This window comes from Microtus pennsylvanicus, chromosome 5 (assembly GCF_037038515.1).
Source record: "Microtus pennsylvanicus isolate mMicPen1 chromosome 5, mMicPen1.hap1, whole genome shotgun sequence".
Taxonomy (NCBI): Eukaryota; Metazoa; Chordata; class Mammalia; order Rodentia; family Cricetidae; genus Microtus; species Microtus pennsylvanicus.
Genome location: NC_134583.1, coordinates 6,877,792 through 6,902,552, shown reverse-complemented (window position 1 = coordinate 6,902,552; position 24,761 = coordinate 6,877,792). Strand labels below are relative to the sequence as shown.

Here is a 24,761-nt window from a genome sequence, read left to right as displayed (position 1 = left end):
TAGACCCACTGGTCTAGATTTCCCCGTATCCCAGGTAGGGATGTGTGAAACTATATGGAGTTTTGGAAGGGTGCTATGTATGTAATAAATCCGACAAATAGAAGCAGGCTGTGGCAAACTGACAGTGTTGAGAGGGGCCACAAATGAAACTTGCTGCCCTGGAAAGAGTGCCAGCGCTTGCAAGGACAGCCAGCCTCGGCTCTGTTTCATAATATGTGGGCATTTAATTAGAGCCTTCAATTATGTATTAAGTTTTTTGTATTGGAATTACTCTTTGCCTTTCTGCTTATCTCTCTCTGAATGAAGCGATTTCCAGCAATGCTCAAACTGCATTATTCAGTACCAACCAACAGCATGTGTTGTTGATGAACTTTTCTCTCCTGGTAGGTTGGGACCTATAGATGCCAGGCTACAGTTGCCATCCTCTGGCTGTCTGCAACACTAACCTCTGCTAAGGGCAAATGGCATTTATTTCTCCTTTCCAAGTAATAGAAATTCTCAGTGTTACTTAATACCCGGTGTGTCCTACTTAGGCTAATGTGGTCATTTCTCCACGTCATCCAAGAATCACTGCTTTCACTAGGAACTGAGTTCTAAAGAGGCACAAATGCTTTCCCATAAACAGCAGAGGCAGTTTTTGTTGAGATAGAAAGCTGCAGGCTGTGTCCCCGGCACCCGGCCACCTGCATGGCTGGCTTATGCCCCGAAATAATTACATGGAAACTGTATTCTTTTAAACACTGCCTGGCCCATTAGTTCCAGCCTCTTACTGGCTAGCTCTTACATATTGACCTAACCCATTTCTAATAATCTGTGTAGCCCACAAGCTGGCTTACCAGGAATGATCTTAACCTGCATCTGCCTGGAGTGGGAGAATCATGGCGACTCACTGACTCAGCTTCTTTCTCCCAGCATTCTGTTCTGTTTATTCCACTTACCTAATTTTCTGTCCTATTTGTGTTTTTTCTAATGTACATTTGAAAGAATGTCTGAAGAGTTGGCTAGTGGTTACATGTGTAAAACTAGGATAGTGAGATCTAGACACTCAAGTTCTAGCCATGAAAATGACCAGAGTCAAGATAAACAAGTGTCTTTAACTCTGTCAGTGTTCACAAGGCACAGGACGGGTTGTTTCATGTGAGGAGCCTAGCTTATTACAGACAAATCTAATCTTTGAAAAATTAAAGTTTTCTACTTGACTCAATTTCTGAATCTTTTCTTGTGGTATATGAGAAAAAGTCTAGACCAGGTTCCCTAGGAACCTCTCAATCTCAATCTCTCTGTCTCTGTTTCTCTCTGTCTCTGTCTCTCTGTCTCTCCCTGTCTCTGTCTCTGTCTCTGTCTCTCTCTCTCTCTCTCTCTCTCTCTCTCTGTGAGTGCCTTTGACATATGCTGGCCCATCATCCTGAGGCCAACTCCCGCTTTCCCACTGTCAGCAAAGCAGCTGGAACAGACTATGGGGAGTTTAATGCAGTCAGAATGACCTATTCTTTAGGCAGTTGTCTCTTTGATGCTGATAGTTCAGTCTGACATGTCAATCACGAAGATTCTGACCGCTAACAAATAACTTTAGCAGACTAGTCAACGCTGTGGTGCTGTAACCTAGGGTTTACACGTGAACACATTGATTGACATTTCCAGGCAGAAATAAGTAGGGAAATAGCCCCCACGGATATGCTCATCTGTCTACTGAAATGATTTGATTGACCAGGATTTAGAATAAACTTTGACTTATGATATGAAAAGTAGCATATGTTTTCTATTGTGTAGAGCTTACTTTGACCGATGAAGGGAGGCATAATCAAAGAGGAACTTGATAAATCTGGGAGAATTAGCAGAGGTATGACTTCTTTCAGAAAAAAGTTAAGGAATGCTATTAGACAAGAAAAGACACTCAAGCAGTTAAATTTTAGGAAAATATTAATATAGTTTTCAGGCTGTATCATGAGAAATGAGAAGATATGGTCTCTCAAGTCCTCTTTAAGGACCTTATTGGTGGTGGGGAAAATCATAGCGTTTTTCTAAATGTCAAGAGGACAGTGAACTTTTGTCTTAGTCACCGTTCTCCTGCTCTGAAGAGACAGTGAGTAGAGAAAATTGCTGAGTCAAGGAGCTTGCAAATAAGTAAAACACAGAAGAAGATTTACTAGTGTTGGAATTCCTTTCCTGCTCTGTCTTTTCTTGTATGTATCAACTTCCTTAATTTGCCTTCCTAATACTTTATTTCATTTTTTATCTTATGTTAAATAAAGACAATATTACACTTTCATCAATGTGCGGTAGCAGCTGCTGTGGATAGATTGTCCCCCCCCCCATCTATATGATGCCAGCCTCACCCCCAATTTGACTATATTTGGAAATAGGGTAAGAAGGAGTTAATTAGGGTTAAATGAGGTTGTTTGAAAGCTGTGGTAGCTAACAATCATTGCCAACAAGCGGGACTGGAAATCACTTAGGCTATTGAAGATCCCTCTGGATAAGACTCTGCAAGCATTTCCAGAGATTAACTGAGCGGTAAGAGCCGGAATGTTGGCAGAATCATGCCATGAAAGGAAGGCTTAGGTGGAATAAAAAAGGAAAAAGACAGCAAAATTCTAGCATTCTCTGTTCTCTGTTTCCTGGCTTACTGCCACATGAATAGCTTTACTACGTCTTCCAAACCACGATGGCCTGAATCCTCTGAAACCGTGAATTCAAATAAATCTTTCCTTCTTTTGTACTGTCTGCCAGATATTTTAGTATATTGACAAAAGAGGGCATTCGTTAACAAGGGTCCTGATCTGACGGAAACAGAGGCTTTAGGGGAGGATTTTCTGGGCTTCCCTATCTCTCTGCTCACCCTCCAATCAGGTGTGCACTTATATGTACACTTGATGATAAAAGGCAATCTAAGTATAGAGAAGGCAGTCATGGACCACCTATGGGGACAGTCCTCCCCAGATATTGGACTGTTGGCCCCTCATTTTGGCCTTACCAGTCCCTCACAATGTGAGAAAAATCAATTCCTGTGGTGGAAGCCACCAGTTTGGCTGCCAGAACTGAATATGACACCAATTATGCTACAGGTGCTTGTATTTTTTTATTTGCAGTTTGTTATTCTAAGTTGCATTAGATTATTATGGCAGAAACTTGGTACAGAACTTTTTCAGGTATGTGTATACATATTCCTGTGTGTGCCTGTAGAAATTAGAACCTGATGTTGGTGTCTCTTCCTCAGTTCATCTCTGTGTTATTTTTAGGAAGAGGGTCTTTTGTTGAATGCAGATCTTGAAAATTCAGCTAGATTTGCTGGCTAGCAGTCCCCAGGGATCCTTCTGTCTCTCCCTCCTTAGTGCTTAGATTGCAGGTACCACATTAAGATGCACTGGGGATTAAGATTAAACCTGGCATATGTACAACTGTTTCTTAAAGTTTTCTAACTTACAGAAATAACATTCCTTGTCCATTTCCCATTACATTTGGTAAGATTTTCCATTGGCAACGGAGGTGAAATAGACAAAATGACCACATTGCTTGAAAGGCTTATTTCTTGATACCAGTCTGTCTAACATAACACCATATTTAGCATTGAATACAAAGCCTTTCCTCAATACTAAATCTTGAACACTCATTGTTCTATTGCTGTTCAAATTTGTATGACAAAGGACTAGGCCGTGTAAATGGGTGTAGAAGGTGAAGCTATTATAACCTATGGCTAAAATCAGAATAGGGCTAATGAAGCACCAAAGAGAAAAGACTATTTCGAATGTTCAGAAACAAAAACTAAGTGCACTTTTAGGAAAGTATTTTATTTTTGTTTCAACAGATGAAATTCATAACTTTGTTTAAATTTGATAAGACAATGCAAACATATAAATCAATTACAACAATGTACTTATCAGATCCCCCTCCCACCCCTGTATTTGAAAGAAACTGACAGTTTTGAAGGACACCAAGACAATAGGGCTTAGCTAGACACAATGTGGCAATTAAAATATGGTCCTCTAAGAAAACAATGACAACAGTTGTTGAAAAGAATTTTGTCCTTTGATCAAAACAGACTGCAAACAATCATCACTGAAATGAGAATTGCAGCTTCCTCTCCAGCTAGAGGGAAAGGGGGTGCCTGTCAAAACAGAAAGCTGGGGAGTCAGACTGAAAACAACAGAGAGCCCTAGGCAAAAATTTCTCCAATAAGATGCATCCCCTTGAAGATACCTATGCTAACTCCCATTTCACATTGAACTGAATATCTGCTTCCACATCCCCAGAACCTGGGAGTGAATGAATACTGTTCTCCTTGTTTAAAACTCATCAAATTTCCAAGCCAGCATCTCTCAAGGAGAGAAGAGGATTTTTTTTTTTTTTTGTTGTTGCAGAAGTCAGTGATATCAACGATAAACCAAGCCACAGAGAGAGGCTAGAGGGATATCCTTACAGAGCTGAGACTCCCAGGTGGTGGGGGAGGGGATACTCACTGATCTGGCCCAGTCTAAATCCCATAGCACCTTTGTAACAGGTTTGCGGTTGCACACAGCATCCTGCAAGCTGCTCACAGTAGCCTCACTGCACCCTTGTGAGGTAGGTAGTGGTAAACTCATTTAGGACGGGGATGCAGAGATGTTCAGTGTTTTGCCCACAGAGAAAAATGAATCTAGAGATAGAGGCTTGGGCACTCTCACCCTAGAGCCATATCTTTTAGATGCTTAACTCTTCTGACTCCCTGAGAGTGGGTCATTAAAGCAGGTCGGTCCTGACTGCCAGACTCATGCCTGGTCAGGTGGACACTAAGGCCCATCTACAAACAGGGGAGCTGGGAGGCTGGCATGAGAAACAGGTATGAGCAGGAAGCTGAGGAGTTGATATATTTATGTTTGAAGCACAATTTGATGATGATTCTATTCACTGATGTTCAGCTAAGTTATTTTGATTATGGATCCTCAGTAAAAACTACACGAGTGAGGAGATCCTGCCGGACAGTGTGAAGTTAATTTTTTCCATTTCTTATAACAGAAGCTGGATACATCTGACTGGTAATGTCTCATCAAAGATGAGAAGGAATGAAGCAGGTTCCTGAATTTTCTGTGGTATTTGAGCTAATATTGGCAGTGTTTGATAATAAATAAATATTTAAAAACCTCTTACAAATGATTTTTAACACTGACTGTGTCTGTTTATGGTTTGGAACCCAAACCATGAGGTTGCTGTTAGAGGCAGTATAGCGTTCACAAACTCCATTGATTTTCTCCCATAGTTCGACCCTCCTACATCTGCTTTTTCACTTGCTGTCATTTGTTGAAAGGTTTGCGCCTCCCACCTTACAAGTGCTTCTGGAGAAGACACCGAGCTAAACAGGGAACTACCGTTATCTCTCCTTACCAGCCAGGAGACAGTTTCCAGTTATTTTCCATTTCTGTGAACCCATTGATTCATTTCAGAGGACTCTGGGCAGAATGTGCTTTGTATTGAATCTAGTCCTGAATAATATCAGCGACTTTCTCTATCAGAGCCAGGGAGGACTCTTGAGGCCACTGAAGCACAGGCAACTGGATTCTCCAGGTGTTGCTAAAATGAATGAGCTTATATAAATCAAGGCGGTGGAGCTGACGCTGTAATCTCTCTACATTACATTTTTGTTCTATGCTCAGTGAGTTAATTCCCAGCCGCGTGTTTAAACTGATACGGCGGGAGACTTAAGAAAATCTGCCACAGTCAATTCTCTCTCGTCCGTCTCTCTTTCTCTCCCCTTCTCGGTCTCCTTTGCTGCTCCCAGTCAGTGTATGTGTTTTTAAAAGTATTTGATTTTCATGGGAGCTATGCATGTGTAAAACAGATGTGAACTATTAGCCCTTTGTCCATGCAGCTAATAGCCCATGGCTTAAGAAGTCCGTTAGAGAAACAATGAACCGCCTTCGTTCTTCAGTACTAGCATCTTGATCTCTTGTGCTAAGGAATAATATGCCCAGTGAGAATGCAGTTAGAAAAAGTTCACATAAATGTTATTTCTGCCTGGAAGGGATAGCTGGTAAATAGATTTGTCACCTAATAAGACAATAAATGCCTATTTTGCCATCGTGTGTAAGATTTAGGGTCTTTCTATCACACACATGCACTATCTAGTGCCACGTGGTTAAAATTTTCAGGTTCTGACTTCTGGAAGATTCTCATCTTAATTTTCTTTATTGGTGCCCAGATAGGATAATGACAATCTTCAGGTAAAACATAACCTCCCAATTGCCATTTCATTTTCCTTATCTTTTGGTGAAATGGCAGTTAGGAATATCGGTATGTGTGTGTGTTCAGTGACATTAAAATTCATATTATATTCATAGAAATTTGTTAACATATTCTGATTTCCTCAGTACAAAGTATTATGGAAGGAAGCAAGGGCTGTATAGCTGTAGTAAGGGACTTTCTTACCAATCCAAGTTTTTTGACAAAGGTTTATAATTTTTACATTGAGTTATTTGTAAGAATTGCTGAAAGGCACCTGGTGACAAGCCCTCAAAGCTGGTGTTTTCATATTTTTCACCAGTAGTAGAAACGTTAGATGAATTTTCCCTCAGGCTCACCACTGTTTCCTTGACTTGCCTCTCTTACACACTTATCTTCATGCTTTGTGTTTTGGGATCTGACAATGAATAATGAAGAAAAGAGTATAGGGTTCAGTAATAGGCTTATCTACCTTAAAGGAAATAATTTTTATTTTACTATATCATGACACAGAAGTAACAAAAGCAGTTGGGGCAGTATTCTTATGAGTGAGAATGAGGACATAGAAACCATGAGAACAGAAAAACAAATAAGTGATGAGCTTTTAGCTCATGAAGAGTACATAACCAGAGTCTTTAGAAGTGTGGGGCTAGAAGTCAGGTAACTGCTTTCAAAATCTGCTTGGAGTGCATTTAATAACTTGGTTTCATGGCATCTTATCAGCAAGTTCTGAAGTAGTGGGTCCATCATATACCTGATGGAGTTCCCTGGACAAATCAATTTGTGGTACTGGTAGAGATAGGTATGCAGTACATCCTAAACCATGCTGGGGGAAGACGGGTTTTTGTTTGCACTGTATGAAATGACACCCTGATAGCTGTGACTATCGTCTGAGCAGCTCTGGCAGTCTTGGGAAAAATACTTCAAAGGCAATGAAGTCCCACGGCAAGCTCTCCATTTTGAAATTAAAGAATAGCATTTTTTTTTGTTCTTTCTCCAAATACACAGTATTTGTCCATTTGCAGTGGCCCGTCATTAGGTCCCAAGCTCTTTTGTCTTCCATCAACGTGATATTTAAGTACTGTTTCTGAGTTCTCGCCTTCCTTTTCTACCTGCACCCCTTTTACTACAAGTTATAAAATGAGCTACACAGGGTAAAGTCATAAAATCAGCTTCATAGGATAAAGGTGATGCCATACCAGGAGAGCTGCCTGAGCTTACCGCCCTAAGTCTAGTCCTGAGGTATGCAGCAGAAGGACTTTCTTTTGTCAGTAAGATTGTGCGGGAAGATTTTTCAATTCATTCTTTCCTCCATACCAGACAAAATTATCTTTTTCCCCATTGTAACACGTCTACATGCTAGAGTCCGCTTTATTTCTTTGTGTATTGTATTTTGCACTGTATCTTGGATTATGAAAATCCAGCTGAGCAAAGGCTAGGAAAAACATGATGCTGTTGTGTGTATGGCTTGGTGGATGCTTAAAAGCCAAATGATTTTGACAGTTTTCTAAGCAATGGAGGACTTATCTCCTCCATGGAATGTTTTTATCGTATGACTGACCATATGTAGATTTCAGTGCCGGAAGGTCAATCCATGACCCCTTAGTAATATTGAAGATGAGCAAACCTTACAGCCTGTCCTCTCCTTGATTGCGACTCATTCCATCATCAGAATTTGGTCTAATTGGATATGATCTTCCTTCACTGTTGAACACAGTCCTCTATCTGTCTGGTGCTCATGTTTCCAACAGCCTTATGTTGCTTGTGAAATTACTATAACCTACCTCTGTCAATAATGAGATATCTCCCATAGGACTTAAATTGCTTTTTTTTAAAAAAAATTATACATTTCATTTTAAAAACAATACCACACCATATTTAACTGAGATATTAGATGCTTAAGCCCTTTTTTTTTTAAAAATCAGGAAACAGAATATGTTTTGCAACATTTCATGTTGATAAGTTGACTTGTTTATAAATGTAAAAAAAACCTCACATGCCTATGATAATTACACAGTAATAACAGACAAGAAGACATAAATCTAAATCAAGACCCTTTTGTCTTTAGCACTAATTTCCTTTAAGAACAAAAACAGGCTTTCAGGCATCTGAAGAAAAGTTTTGTTACGCTTCTGGTTAGTAATGTCCAATATGGTTCAGTCCTTAAGTGGGATTTTGATAAAAAAAATTTAAATAAGTACAGACATAAAATTTGCTTCATTTTTTCTCTCCTGTTCAAGCTTACCAGCTTTTAAAACAATTTCATTTTAAACACTAGAAAAAGCCACCCACCCCACATATTCATATACGTATATATAAACAATAACTTTGCCACTGATTATGACAGGGGGCTTCCCATACTTTACAGATACATCATGTAAAGACAAGTATATTGTGTACTAAATGGCCCAGGTAGGCACAAAGTACCTGATTTTATAGCCAGGGAAGAAAAAAAGGTGTTTCCTGTCAAATAACCACAACATAGTCTCTATTTATAGCTCATAACCCCATTTCACTTGTCTTGCCACACAAATATGCATACAGCTGAGTGTGTCAGTGGACATACTGCCATAAGGCATGTGAAACAATTCCACACGTCTGTGTTAAATCTTCAGTTTCATTAGTATTTCTTGATCATACAGCTTATAGATTTTTTCAATTATTTTGCGGTGCAGAATAAGGATGCTAAAGCAATTTAGAATAGGAGGCGTGCAACCCAATGAAGGAAGCGGACATGTAGCCAATGTCTGCTCCTTTTGGCCCTTCTAGATCAGAAGCTAAATTCTTAGACCCAATTTCGGCATGGGTAGTTATCTTTAGAACAGTATGGGAATTAAAATTTAAATCTTAACTGATTTAAAGAACACAGTCACGATTTTGTTCTTTTTCTAAAGCTTTTTAGTATTTTACAGGTAGAGCCTTTCTTAAAAATGTTGTGTTCTCTTGATTAAACCAGCTCATTTCTTTCTGTGAAGACTATAAATAAAGCTTTCTGTTTAAAGTTGGCTTTATATCAGCCCACCTGCTTCTGGGGTGGAGGGGAGAGAGAGAGAGAGAGCGAGAGAGAGAGGAAGACTGATAGGTTGCTGCCAGATTATGATTATGTGAATGAGAAGCCTTAACTTCTAGTGCTGTATGAGAAAGACTAGAGGTTTCCTGTTCCTACCCTCTATTTTTTTTTTTTTTTGAGGCAATTTCCAGTTTAACACGTATCCAAGGATTTCTTAGCTCCAATGAAAGAAGACTTCTCCCTAGAGTCTTCATTGATGAGACACGACATGAGGAATGGACAAGTTGGAAATTCGGTTGCGGCCTCCAAAAAGGAGCTAGGAAGAGAGGAGATTACCCAGGCTTTCCTTTGCCTGGGGATTTACCACTGGTGGCCAATTTCCAATCGGAAATTAAAATACATTTGTTGTTCTAGCTTATTATTAGTGCCGTTAAGCTCCTACTGTGCCTTATTTCTAAATTAAATCTTGCCAATAGTGAGGTGTGCACAGTCACAAGGCCTAGTGGGCCTTGGAATCTGCTCCTTGATGCTAGGGGAAGTCTGCTGCTTACACTGCTGCTTCCTCTGCTCTGTTCAGTATGTCTTGCAGGAAGCATGGGGGAGAGAGAAGGAGTGTTGAGGCAAACTGAAGGACAGCAGTCTGGAACTCATGGGACCTTAACTTGTTTAGATTCCTATATTTGAACAAGAAGTATCTGTTCACCTCCGGCTTTTAGCCTGTTTGCACACATCTTAGGCACGCCTTTGGTTGTTTCTGTCACGAGGGCTTCGTCTTGGCCATCTGTTGAGAAGCTGACTGCACAGCTACATTTACTGTCTTTTAATGGACAGACCAATTTCATAGTAGAAAGCCTGCCATTAATTGTTGACTTACGGCATCCTTTCTTCGTTAACCTTATAGGCAGAGGTTTAAGTCCCAGCTTAGTCAAGACCACAACAAATAAGCCCTCATCTCTCCTCTCCTTCGCCTGTGTTGGCAAAAGTTCTTCCCCCAATAATCATAGTTTGCTGGCTCCCATGTGAGGAGGCTTACATGGGAATGACTTCTGAAGGCAAAGAAGGAGAGAGATTCAAATCAAGTATTTGTCATGTACCAAGAAACACCTTCTGCCACCTAGTCAAATTCAAAAAATTAGAAAAGCAGATGCAAAATGGTGTTTTATTTCCCAATCTTTTATATAAAGGCAGAATAACTCCAAAAATTCATCAGAAAATATCAAGGATATTAGATCAATGGGATTGAATAGAGGAAAGTCAAAGGAGATACTAGGCATATGATACATTATTCTACCAGGAAATGTTCGTGTCAGTGATAAAATAATACATCTTAACCCTAACCAAGTAGAATGGATCGCTTTGGTCCTAAAGGTTTGATGTTATTGTTTTGATTTGGTGTTTAAATTAATTGGTCCACACCCTCACAGAATACATTTGGAATCCCATGTGAGCTACAGACAGCGAGGACTCAGAAAAGGAGAGAAGAGTAGAAAGGATAGAAGTTTGTAAAGAAGCACAACCACCAACTCTTCTTCAGCTGGGAGAAGACTATAAAAACGAGCAATAAAGGAAATAGAATTTAAATAGATCCCCGTGTCTCCCTCCAGCCTTTCTTTAAATTCTTGATGTCTTTTCTGTCAGGTCTGAGTCTTCCCGGTTGAAAATGATCTAGTTTTTCTTTTCTACAGAGCCTCGAGATACATTCTGTGTTGTTTCACAGTTCTGTGCACAGCCCCTGAAGATAAAAGAAATGCTTTGACAGAGAGATGAAGGAAGACCCTGTAAGTAAAAGTTAATTTACACGGGGCTCTACACAATTTTACTTCTTTAGGATCACACCCCCTCTTCGGTGCCTCTAATCCAGAAATATATCTGTTCCAACTGGAGGAATGGAAAGTGACATACGTCAGACTCCAGTGGAGATGAGATTTAAATAATCCTTCTTTTTAGAGAAAGAGTCACAGAAGATTGTGACTTTTGAACTCCTATGTGAACTGAGAACAGATTCTCTGACAGAACGATGAGAAAAGAGCACATTCTGAATCCATTTGTACTGTAACAGAACTGTAGTTGATAAGCAAAATTTCTGAGAAAGCTGAACAAACCCAGAGCTTTAACAAATGCCGTTATGAACATTTGAGGCTTCACAGTTTCTGGACTGTAGTCTCAGAATTTGAAAATACTTGAAAAGCACACGATTTCAAATGCTACAGAAATGAAAAGGGGCTGGAAATGAAAGTAATACAAGGATTTCTGCAAAAAAAAAAATGCTTACCAGCACAACAAACCCATATTATCTGGGTGAGTTATATTCATCTAGTAATTTGTTTACCAACATTTGGATCCATGATCAACTTAGAATATTAGGGCTTCAGTCAAGGAATTTTCTTATATTTAATGCTGAAAAGAGTAATTGCTTTTTTTGAAAATGCTTAATAACATACAAGCTACTGGTCAACTATTGGGTCAAATAGTTGTGTTTTTTCTTAGGATACATAAAGCAAGAACTAAGAAATGAAAGTGTTGAGAGGGACGATTGGCCAGAATACTGCTCTGAGCAGTTATTCTTCATAAAGGTCGTGTTTGATGTAACACAGTAATGACCATAAAGAAAAATTCATGCCATCCTTTTGTGAAACCGTACGCAAAAGCCCCAGTGCTATGGTCAGTGGAATGACAGTGCCTTGGGAATCCCGATGATTTGCATTAATAGGGAGAAAATGCGAAATTAGATGCCCATTTAATTTTGTATAAATCCTTCAGTATACTGATTTAGGCAGGAAGTTGCCAATTCTCCTGGAAAAAAAAATCTGGTAAATATGCTATCATGGTCTGAGCAGTTAGTTATTCTAACAATAACTGTACTCTTACTAAAATTACCGGGTTAAGAAAATTTCAGCGGGGTACTGCTTGGGGGTTTCATGGAGCTACAATCTTTGAAGATGCTAACAATGAAATAGGAAAAGTGGCAGGAAATGCTCAAAACACACTGGAGAAATCATGAGGTGTAATGTAGTAAAGGCAGGACTTTTGAGAGTGTGTATTAGACTTGCCTAGATCACTTTGAATCTATAATTTGTCACTATGGAATGCACCATTTGTTCAGTTTATTAGTTAGTGCCTCTTCATTTTGGAAGATCATTTAATAATATCTTAACTGTTCTACGGATCAAAGAATAAAGCCCCCAGAGAATTTAATCTATCTTCTTTTGATAGAATAACATATAAATTTTTGAGCTAAATACTTTATCTTTTAATTGAATCCAACCTCGTTTTCCTCAGCAGGTTTTTGGTCATATTTTATATTTTTTGATAGAAAATAGAATAACAAAACACTTTTTAAAAAACAATTGGCCAACCCCCCATACATGCACACATAATTTGCCAAGTACACACATTTTAAGGTGTTTCAAAATGAAAATGAAATAGATTCTCTTTTAAAAGACCATCTCTTCATTTTAACTATAAGAACATAGCATTTAACTTCTTAGGATTTGAAATTTTGATAGAATTTAGTGTAGGCTGACACAAATTGTTAGATATGAATGAGTACATAAATGGAAAATGAATTTCTAAAATGTTTGTGATAATCTTCAGGGTTGCTAAATTTACTGTAACTCAAGCAGGCAATTCTTCAGTCTTTAAAAAAGGGAATTCTCAGTTCCTACCCCTGGAAAAGGAGAAATGAGTTTATATGTAATGCCCACCTAGTTTGCAAAACATCTTGCGATCCTTTTTGAAGTTGAGGCCAATTTGATAGTTCTTCTTCATTTTTTTCAGCATTTAAAGTTCTTCATATTTTCAAACCCTTAAATAAGTTAGTCCTTTGAGAGTCAGACCCACATATCTTTCACATATCTTACCAAGTACCCCAAGGGAACTCGCTCCACATCCTTTCAAAACGTGAAAAATGTAGGAACTTGGTGCATGCTGATTAAATGCTGTCATTTCAGGAATGCAATCTGCATCTAACACTTTTTTCAGAGCGTATGGATATACGCTTTGGAAGTTATCCAGAACTCAGCCAATGGAATTATGCCTTTTTAAACCAGGTCATTGATAATAATAATGACAATTTTTTTTTGGACTGGTAAAATTAAGAGCAACAGAATCGGGCAAATATGCTCAGGCAGAGAAAGGGAAAGAATCAACGCAACATTACATATTTGTAGAGCCATAAGCTGAGCTTTTCCCTGGTGAAGGAACATAAACTTGGTTTTTAAATTTGCACTGGTTTTTCTTTCACTGCTTTACATAAAACAGATATCTCTTATCTACCCAACATAGTTTTCAACATGAAATGAAAAGTCTTGATTAGGAAGCAGGGAAACATCTTGAAGTTGCCTAATTGTGGTCATACTATGTGTATAGTACTTAAATCGAGAAATTGGAAGTGTCATGTGCTGTGTGCTGATTTAACTTGTAGCTATCTGGCCGGTAGCTGTCACATTTGAAAGAGATCATTGGTTGCATCGCTGTCATGATGTGCTTGGATCACCCTGCTTTTTGTTGACTTCTGAAAACTCCTTATTCAGATAGCTTTTGGACCACAGAATTATTGATAGCAACTACGGATGAATATTGCCAAATAATTAAATATAATCATTACTTCTTTTTCCATTTGTCATTAACCCATGAACAGTGACTGGTGGAAGTAAAACTAAGGGCTAGCTAAATGGATTATTTTTATGAATGACACCTACCTTGCATTTTACAGGTACATCTAGCGATATACCACCTTCTGGAGAAACCCAAAGGCTTCTGTTACAGTAAACTGGTCCAGGTTGGTAGTGTATGTATAAAAAATATTCCATTCTGTATCAAAACTAGGCACATGCCTTTATTTATAGTAACAGAAGTTAACAGAGTTGAGCAGATTTGACTTGGGTCCTGTTTCTTGGCATCCTACATCAGACATACACATCTCAACACATCTCTGCCTGTTACTCCAGGGATCTAGCCTCAGATATTGGTGGGTAAAAGGAAGGTGAAATCACGCTTGGATCTATACTGGTGAGTAACTAAAAGCACGACCTCTCATTCATATTGCTTTAAAACATATACAGCATATATGTTTCAAAAAAAAAGAATATATTGATCTCTTTTTGGTACTGAACCAATAGTATTGTATGATGCAAGGTTTTAACAAATGATAATAATAAATACAAATCTTACTGTAGAGTATGTTTTTAGACAAATGTGTCTTTTTAATATGTAAATCCTACACTGTAGGTTGTTCTCTTTCATTTTTCTCTTTTGTTTTTGCAGTGGTAGAAAATGTTGAATTGTTGTCCATCGGCATGAGCCAAAGGTTCAGGTTCCTTACTGAGATCCCCAGAATGCCAACATCTGCAATGCAAACACTTAGTATCCCATTGTGTGAAGGGCTGTGACACATGCCTGCCTGCCTCTAACCGGCCAGTATCCCGAAGGAGTCCTCCTGCTTCCATGAACCCTGCTTTGACACAGGGACAGCTGCACGAAGCTGCCTGATAACCTTGTGGTTCACTATGTCAGACGTCTTACTCATGACCAACAGGGACACAAGACAGTAGGGTGTGTGGTGGGCCCTTATATCATTTTCATGTTGAACCTCCTGGGTCCAGCCACCTCCCCTTCCACGACAGCACCATTGTTTTTTCGGGGCACATACTCGAGGTCAATGCTGTTTTTGTGCTTGCCTTTTCCTCGGCTCCACACAAAAAGGAGGAGAAAACAAAATAAAACCACTCCCAGGAATGTGAAACAGCCCATGGCTGTAGATACCAGTATTGTTTTAAGGTCCAGGGAAAAAGTATTGGCATTAGTGCCGTTGGAAACGGTGTCATTGGAGTCGGTCATGTACATAGGGGTCCTGTTTGCGTAAAGGAAGCGGTCTGAAGTGAATCCCTTCACAGTGAGGGAGGCTGTGTAGGTGTCGTTCCCAGCAGCGTTGCTAGCAATGCAAACATACAACCCACTGTCTTGATCCTGGGCAAAACGGATTTCCAGGGTGCCATCACCCAACACAGTGGCCCTTCCATTGGATTTGGCGGTGATGAAACGCCTTCGGGGTGTCACCCAGGAAATCACGGGCTGTGGGTCTCCGTCAGCATTGCACTCCAGCTGGACCGTTTGTCCTTCATCCACTAGGAGATGCTGTAACTTCTTTTCACGGATTTTGGGCTTTTTGCAGGTAAAATAAAAAGAAAGAGCAGTGCTATGGAAATCCTTAAATGACCTCTCACGGATGGTGTCTGGCCCGGCACACATGGGCTGCTGGCCCCCAAACTGTAGGGTGGGTTGTCTCTGTAGGAGCCAGAGGAGTCGGCAGTCGCAGGCTAGTGGGTTGTTGTTAATGCTCAGGACCTCCAAAGCCCTAGGGGAGGAGAAGACATTCTCTTCCAATGTTTCCAGCAGGTTCTGAGATACATTGAGCACACGGAGGAAGCGGAGCCCTTGGAAGGAGTGAGGCTCAATGGTGCGCAGTTGGGCCCCCACTATATGAAGCTCCTGTAGGCGGATCAGGTCAGAGAACATGCCTGCTTCGATAGTGCTGATAGGATTGTAGGAGAGGTTAAGGTGAGTCAGGTATACCAGGTGTTTAAAGGCAAGGAAGGGGACAGTGGACAGGTTGGTGTTAGTGATGGAGAGGCAGGTGAGGTTGAGACCATAGAGACTATTGGCCGGCATCATATCGAGCAAAGGCCAGTAGTCGATCTCTAGGTGTTTCAGGTGGAACAATCTTTTAAAGGCATACACAGGCATATTGTTGATATTAAGATGCTTCAGATGCAAGGTGATGAGGCTGCGGAGGTGGGAAAGGGCTTCTGTTGGTACTGCTGTTAAGTTGCACTTCTCCAGGGTGAGCTGCTCCAAGCTAAGTAGTCCGCTAAAGGCCCTGTGTGATATATAAACCAAATCATTGTCCCCCACTTCTAGAGACTTCAGGTTATGGAGATCCTGGAACATGTAGTCAAGCAAAATAACAATCTTGTTCTCACTAATGTCAAGTTTGGTGAGGTTGGACAGTCCTGTGAATACTCCCAACGGTACCAACTTAAGGCGATTGCCTTTCAGGCGGAGGGATCGTAGGTTAAAGAGGTTGTTAAAAGCCCCGGGCTCCACATTGGCAATGATGTTGTCACTCAAGTCTATCTCCTCCAAGAGAGGATATGATATGAATTCTTCAGGGTTGACGCTTTTTAACCTGTTTTTGCTGAGGTCCAAGATTTTGGTCTCAATGGGAATGCCTTCTGGGATGGCGATCAAACGTCTTCTGTGGCAGCTAACAGATTTGTTCTGGGCGGAACACTCACAGCGAGCAGGACAGCCGATGGTGGATCCCACGAGGAGGAACACCATAGCCAGACCCAGGAACGGCTGCCAGCATGGTCTGGCCGTGTGAAGCATGGCTCTACTTCTTAGTCTACACCTTGGTTACGGGCCTGCATGGACAGGGAGAAGAAGGTGAGAAGGACAGGTTAGGACAGAGACAGGCAAACGTGCATAATCAAGGAACCGAGTTATAAAACAAAGATACTAGATGTGGTGACAACCAGAAGGGCTCCCTTATTGGCTACATGATTTTAAGGAATTTATTTCATCTCTATAATTATGTGGTTTTGCATACTAAGTGCGGCCAATGATAGCCGTGAGAGCTCCTAAGAGTTATCATAACCGACTTGGGATTAGAAAACTCTAGAGACAAGTTTAGTGTCTGGCATAAACTAAGAAAAATAGCATGCATGTGTGTGTGTGTGTGTGTATTATATACAAAAGCCCTTAATTTTACAACTTAAAAGAAAAGAAACAGGTTAGTGGCTAAGTAGTTCTGTATGAATGAATGTCTGCGTTTCTTTTTTTTGGGAAATAGATTACCCTCTATTATAAATGAAGCTAATGGGAGTTTAAACAACAGGCCTTGGGTCCAATATTCAAATAGGTTAACATCTACTGCAAGGTGCTGAGAACTTTTTCTTCACATATATCTACTTTATCAAAAGTAGCTTTTAATTTTAAGGCACTCCTCTGTCAGAGTTCAATGAATCTTGACTGAGCTAACTTGCTTATTTGAGGGAGACGTGTTTTCCTGTTTTACCACTCTGCCATTGTGTTTCTTACAGGGATGACATGTGCTTGAGAAACCATTGTGACTACAATAAAAAGTACTGCTTTTATGATGCTAGCTTAAATATCTAGGAGAGGGAAGATACAGTTGTAAGAAAACAAAACTTTTAATACATAAAACACAAGAAAATTAGCATGTTACACAATAAATAGCTTTATTTTTATATTGTGAAGCTCCTTTCACTCAACAGCATCAGTGAATAATAAAATTCCTTAGAATTAACTTGACAAGCAATTTTCAGAACTACTATGGCAGGTACTAAATCCTACAAATGAGTCCAAATTCAACTCACTAAGCAAACTATATTTAGATAGAAAGTAAATGTTATAAACATATTCTCAATAAAGACCCATTACAAAAATATTTTGTACTTAAACATTAATTATAAAGTTGAAATATTGAGTCAGTATGTATACACATCTTCAGTAAATTTTATTTGACTCTTCAGGAGAGTTTAAAAATTGGCATAAGTTCTGTGTATTTCTTAAGTTTTAATTTTTCTAGTTTGATTGTTACAAAGGAAAATTAGAATTGTAAAGAGCTCAGTTATATGTTATTATATATTATATTGCATACCATCTCAGTAATGCACTATAAAATTATGCTTTCATGACAAACACACATGGCAATCCAATCAGAACCAATAACACTATGAGTGATAATAATACTATAAAAATATGTGAAATTATGAGACCATGGATATTGATGTAAAATATGAACACTAAGTAAGGAACTACTCTGAAACCTACTGGAAAGTAACTTTCTGTTATTGATGTTTAAAATGGACTGTGAAAAAATATAAGTAATTGGAGATATACATATACCCTAGAATAAAATTCAATTTTATGTTAGAGTTAAACATTTTTATGAATGACATTAGAAACTAGGAATGATTTGGGCTTAGCTAGTATGTTTTTAAATATCCTTTCTAGATATAGTATAACTTCTGTTGTGTTATAGAAGATGTCATGTAATTTTTCAATTCTTTGAAACTGCTGAGTCTGTTTTATTGTATCTCCACATTCTTATCTCAATGACTATTTTGTGTCAACTAAAGTTAGATGTATCTTTGCATTTGGGGATATATAACTCTCTAAAAGTCATTATAATTTATTTAGTTGGTTATAGTTTTTAGATATTTTAAACACAGTTTTTCAACATAAATCAATTACTAGGAAATATGCATTCAAATTCCCATATGAGTTGGATGTAGTAGCACACACTTTTAATCCCAGCTTTTGGGAGGCAAAAGCAGGTAGATCTCAGAGTTTGAAGTTATCCTGGTTTAGAGAGTAAGTTCCAGGACAACCAGTGCTACAAAGAGAAACCCTATCTTGAAAAACCAGTTTAAAAAAAAAAGAAAGTAAAATACTTAAATATGAACAGAAAATTTTCTGTTTCCCTAAATTCTATGGTTCTTTTTTTTTCTCTCAGATGTTGAAGCTCTGAGCTTATATACAGGTTTAGTTTGTGATAGAATAATCTTTTGTTGTTGGGGAGAGTAAATATTTACCCAAAGTAACGATAATTGTCTTAATTGTTTATTTTGGGTTATAGATTTTGGGTTTATTTAATTTAGATAACTTTTATCATTTAATTAATCTCTGTCGTAGCATATGGTGAGTTCTTTTTTTTTTTTTTGTTTGGTTTTTCAAGACAGGGTTTCTCTGTAGCTTTGGAGCCTGTCCTGGAACGCCCTTTGTAGACCAGGCTGGCCTCGAACTCACAGAGATCCACCTGCTTCTGCCTCCCGAGTGCTGGGATTAAAGGCGTGAGTCACCACTGCCCGGCTTCAATGGTGAGTTCTTGATCTTGAATCCATTGTTACTTAGTCCACTTAAACCTAATGTAATTATTGATATGTTGTATTTAGAGAAGCCATTTTGATAGTAACTAGCTGTCTTTTGAGTTTTTGCTCCTTTTCTTATCTTTTTTATTATTTCAATTTTCCTAGTGCTGTATATTAATTTCTTCTTTACTTTTCACCCCCAGAGGACCTGGGTTCAATTCCCAGTACCCACAAGGCAGCTCATAAGTGTCTATAACTCAATTTCAGAGGATCCAACACCCTTTAACACACATACATGCAGACTAAATATCAATGAACATAAAAATAATAGTTAAATAAATAAAATTAAAGAAGAATATATGTGTGTATATATACACACTTACATATATGTTACAACAACAAATCTAAAAAGGCCACGAATCCATGAAGTTTAAAGAGAAGATGGAAGATCATATATAAAGGTTTAGATAGAGGAAAATAAAGGAGAAATAATGTAATTATATTATATTCTCAAAAAATAAAATGAAAATTTAATAAAATTAAAAAAGAATTAGTGTTTTCACATATATAAAATACAGTATTTATTTTGTAAGATGTGTAAATCTGTATTATACTTATACGGCTCTGGCTTTCTGTGTTGAGGATAACAGTTTTATTATATGATTAGTTTAGTAATTTTCAGTTTATTTTGATTTAATAGTAAGGAACACATTGTTTTTTATTTAAATTCCGCTGGAGCATGCTATTATCTGTGACAGAGTTTGCACAATGTATAAATAACCAGTTATTATGATGTATTTAAATAATGATTTAGGAGAAGGGTCTTTATTGGATCTATTATTTAACCAAGATGGTATAAATGGAAAACACCATGTAATTTAATCCTGACAGGCAGAACCTGAATTAAATTTAGGCATCGAGGCATTGTTTTTTAAGACAGGGTCTGACTACATCGCATGAGCTGGCTTTAGACTTAATCTTCTGTAGCTTCTCATGTGTTAGGATTACAGGTGTATGCCACTAACATTGTTTTTTCCTTTTTGGCGTTAATAAAAAGGGCTATCAAAAAGGTTATGTAGTCAGATGCCGAAAACATACATTGGAGAAAAGATAGCCTTTTCAACAATTCATGCAGGGAAAACTGAATATTAGTTTGAAAAGTTAAAAATGCAAATGAAGTTAGATCCTTTCCTCTCACTTGTACAAAAATCATATCAACCTAGATCAAAGATGTTAATGCGAGACCTGGACCTTGAGAACTGTCAGAGGAAATGTGAATAAACACCTCAAGATACAGCCTAAGCAAAGGCCTCCTTCCAGAAGCTCGGGAAACCTAGCAAGAATTGACGCTTGGGATTGCATGAAATTCAAATGCCTTTGAGTAGCCAAAGAAACAATTATTAAGTGAAGTAACAACCCATAGAATTTGGGGGGAAAACATAAAAATCCTTTGCAGCTATATGTCTGCCAAAGGGTTAATAGCTACAACACATAAGGAACTAAAAAGGGAGAAATCAAGCATCCCAGTCAACAAATTATCTGAGGAACAGATATTTCTCAAAAGATGAAGCACAAACGACCAGCCAACACGAAAGAAGTAGTCAATACTATTAGGCATCAGGAAAATTCATATTAAAACAACATAGAGTTTTCATGTCATCCCAGACCAAATGGTTGTTGTTGAAAAAACAGAAACAAATGCTAGAGAGAATGGAGAAGAGGGAACTGTTAGCTGGTACTGTAGGAATACAAACTGGTCTAGCTACCATGGAACTCAGTATAGTGTTTTCTCTTAGAACTAGAGGATGACACAACAAAACTCTACCACTCCTGTGTATGTACTCAAATAACTCAAAGTCAACATGGCAGAGATACAGATAAGATTTTGACACAGTATTTGGAGTACCAACATTATGAGGTAATCCTGGGTATCTATCAAAAGTTGAGTGGGTAGTATATACTGGCATTTTATTTAAACATAGAAAATGAAATTATGCTGTTTGCTAAAATATTTATATAAGTAGGGGAAATCATATTGAGCAAAAAAGCCACACACAGAGAAAACAACATATTTAATGTTATTTCGAACATATATAAACATATACATAGGATATGAAAATAGAAGGGGGACTTGGGAAAGGAAGGAGTGTAACAGGAGATGTAGACTAAGGAGATGAATGGAACCGGGGTGAATATAGTTAAAATACATCATTGATTTGAAGGAAATTATCTTTATGAACCTCAATACAATACATGAAAAATGTAAGGAAAAAAAAGATATACAACCAGAAAGCAGAAAGTATGCAAAGTTGCTTCGGATCTGGACCAGTGTGTCCATCCTACTGCTCGTAAAAGTCTAGAATTTAGGCCCACATCTCACACAACGTTTTTGATACAGTCTGAGAACTACAGAAGAAGGTGTAACTTTATTGTCCGCCTCTCAAATATTTCTCTTTTTGAGTCTGGAAGGGCAAACTGCTGACTCCATTTAGCTCGTGCTGTCAGCAGAAGTCTTAGAATCAAAGCTTGCTCATAATTTCCAGCTGTGGCTAAGCTTTGACAAGATGAACTTTGTTTTGTTAAGAATAAAGCAGGAAACTGAAATCTATAGGGAGCTTACAAGGTTCTTGCCATTAATTCTGATCAAAGGGACGCTGCGAGCATAATAATTAGTACCTTATTAAACTTAGTGTATGAAGCTGGGTATTTTCATAGTTACCTTTTCTCTATGCTGGCTACTTCCTTCCCATTTATTCTTAAATTGGAGAAACAAGTGTAACCATCAGGGAGGATGCAAAAGCCAACCTCCAAGAACAGAGCAAGCAAGTATTTGGGCTCGCTTAGATGGCTTAAATTTTGATTCATAATATGCTAGTGATAAGCCACGGATGGTGATATCTATAATTCTCACCATCTCTTCGGTAGATCTGTTATCATGAAAGAGAACATTGATCACTACAGATGTATATACCAGGTGCCTAGCACATTAATAGCTGTCCTCATAGCCATTAATAGGAGATAATGATTTGGTTTCTGGAGGCTCTGTTTGTCAGGATGGAGATCAAGTCAAAGCAAGCCAAGGAGGATAGGAGAATACTACAGTCAGGAGAAATGGGCAGATTATACAATGGAGAGAAATGGAGAACTTTAAGCAGCTATAATCTTTAAAGACACAGGAAAGAAAGTGGTGATCACTGTCTATTGTGTATGTAGAAGGTTGGAAGGGAGCAGTTGCTTAGATGAATGATAAAGTAGCGATAAAGAAGTGAGAGACAACTTAAGCTGGAAATTCTGGGATCATATAGTTTTCTTACAGCTGAACAAGGGCACAAACAATGAATGGACACTATGTTCATCTCTATAAAATCTTAACTGCGTGGTGCTGCCTCAGGCCTTTATTCCCAGCCCTCAGGAGGCAGAGGCAGGCAGATCTCTGTGAGTTCGAAGCCAGCCTGGTCTACAAGAGCTAGATCCAGAACAGGCCCCAAAGCTGCAGAGAAACCCTGTCTCAAAAGACCAAAAAAAAAAAAAAAACCAAACCAAAACAAAACATTATGTTAGCTAATGATTGTGTTTTCACCAAATAAAGCTGTTTCTGAAATGAAAAAGTGGCTGGGAGGTGAGAGGAATGAGATAGAGAAGAAAAGATTGAGAAGGACTTGAAGAATAAAGGTGCACCAAATAAATCTAAGTCAGAAAGCAGAATTAAACATTCCAGATGTCTGAAACTGTCAATCACAAATCTCATGTTCTATCAAATCAGAAAATAGAGAGTTCGGAAGCTTGTATGAAGGACTTGAAAAGCAAAAAAAAAAAAAAAAATTAACTTCATTGTGCAAATAAATCTTAAAACTCTGTAGAGTTACCTATATTCTTTTTAGGAAGCAAGTGACCTTGAGATTAAAGCCCAAAGTCTAAAATCTGACAGAAAACACAATTATCCTTGAACACAGTCTCCAGTTAGCATGCAAGGCATTATATTTCCACCTCTATTCCTTTATTCATTTTTAGTTGAAAGAGATACAGAATTTTGATACTGAAACTCGGAGAGCACTCAAGTAGAAACAATGATTGCCATTATGAAGCCAGTTTGGTAGATCGTCCAATGTGCCCTGTGCTATAAAGTAATGATAATATCAACTGTAAAGGGCGATAATCAAAGGTACCCAGGAACTCATACAGGAGGGGAAACCTTATTCAGTCACTCATTCCACAAACAACCAAAGATAGTTGAGGATGTATAGCTACTCGAATAATGACTATTAGGTATTCAAAAGGTATCATTTGTGTCTAAGTTAATGTGGACTCACCTGCTTGCATTTGACATAATGATGGTTTACTGTGATAAAAACTTATGTGAATTGATATAAAAATAAATACAAAATTAGTATTGGACCTCTTGTCAAATTATATCTTTGCGTTGTCCCTGTTTTCCTTTGATAGTTAATCTCGGAGAGGTCAACAGATTAGGTTCTTACTAACCTGGAAACATCTGAGTAGTTAGTGCTTTCTGGAACCGACAGTTTTAAAGTTGGCTCCTTTGGAGTGGTGGGTTAGTGCCTTTTCTGGGATCTTCAGTCAAAGGTAGTTGAATAGTCAGTCATTCCACAGTCTCTGAGGCATATTACATGCTAAACTCCAAATTCCCTCCTAGGTCACAGCACTGTGTAAGACAGGAGGCCACCATGATGTTAACTTTCTTAGACATGCCGCACTCAGGACATGAGGAAAACACACTCTCACTGTGAAAGGGCCCTCCGAGTGCAAAATCAGTCCCAATACTCGGCCACAGAAAAACTTCTACTTAATATTAGTTTTGCAGATTTTCCAGCATAGAGGAAAATTTTGGTAGCTGCAGGGGAAAGCTATTAAAGATTCTAAATAATCCCTTTTCAACTTATCCCATGATTTTATGGGTGAAATCACCCTTTTTGCTGATGTCCCATTTGTCTAAGGTTTCAGCCTCAGTATTGGAGAAACTGTTTCTGTTCGCTATTCATTGAGTCCTGAGGTTTATCTTTTATTATTGTTGTTTATATTTTATTTTTGTGGCCATGTTATTTTGAGCTCTTAACTTTTATATGTACTTCTTTTGTTCTTTTCATAAATTACTGCATAAAACTTTTATAATAATAGCCTATAATCTATCTCTCTATCTTTATGTTTTTTATTGGCTTTGAGATAAAGTCTTCTGTAGCCAAGAATGTCATTGTGAGATTGGTTTTGAAGTAATCAAGAATGGCCTAGTTGCCCCGCCTATGTCTCTGTAGTGCTGAGAGTGTGTCACACTATATATATTACTATAATAATTCTTCTTAAAAATAGGAACACATACAATTTTCTCAGTTCCCTCTGGACTATGTTCCGCTTTTTCTATGACCATAAAAAAGGCAAATCTATTCAAAACATGAGTTCATCTTGTTTTCAAGTGACTAACAGTTAGCAAGGATTGTCCTAAGCCATTAATCAATAGCTTTTGTTTAATCTTTCCTCTGTGGTGGGAGAGTTCCCTGTTCTGGTGTTTATTTTGATCTCTTTGATGTGCAAATTATTGCTCTTCTCCAATAGTTTCACATCTCCTTTTGGCCTATATAGAGAGATACTTGGACATGTAGATATTCCTATTGCATTTAAGGCTTTTAAAGATGAAAGTGTGGCGGTCT

At 38.3% G+C, this 24,761-nt stretch overlaps 1 protein-coding gene across 8 annotated transcripts in view; it reads right to left on the bottom strand.

Moving 5' to 3' along the window:
* Window positions 1–3,824: 3,824 nt before the first annotated feature.
* The window catches only part of Lingo2 (leucine rich repeat and Ig domain containing 2), a 1,060,547-nt gene continuing 1,039,610 nt past the window's right edge, over window positions 3,825–24,761 (bottom strand). For all 8 annotated transcript variants that reach the window (XM_075971228.1, XM_075971227.1, XM_075971226.1 and 5 more), the window contains one exon: window positions 3,825–16,626. In XM_075971228.1, the coding sequence (XP_075827343.1) occupies window positions 14,771–16,591 (1,821 nt within the window). In that variant the 5' untranslated portion in view covers window positions 16,592–16,626 and the 3' untranslated portion in view covers window positions 3,825–14,770. The remainder of the gene's footprint in view (window positions 16,627–24,761) is intronic.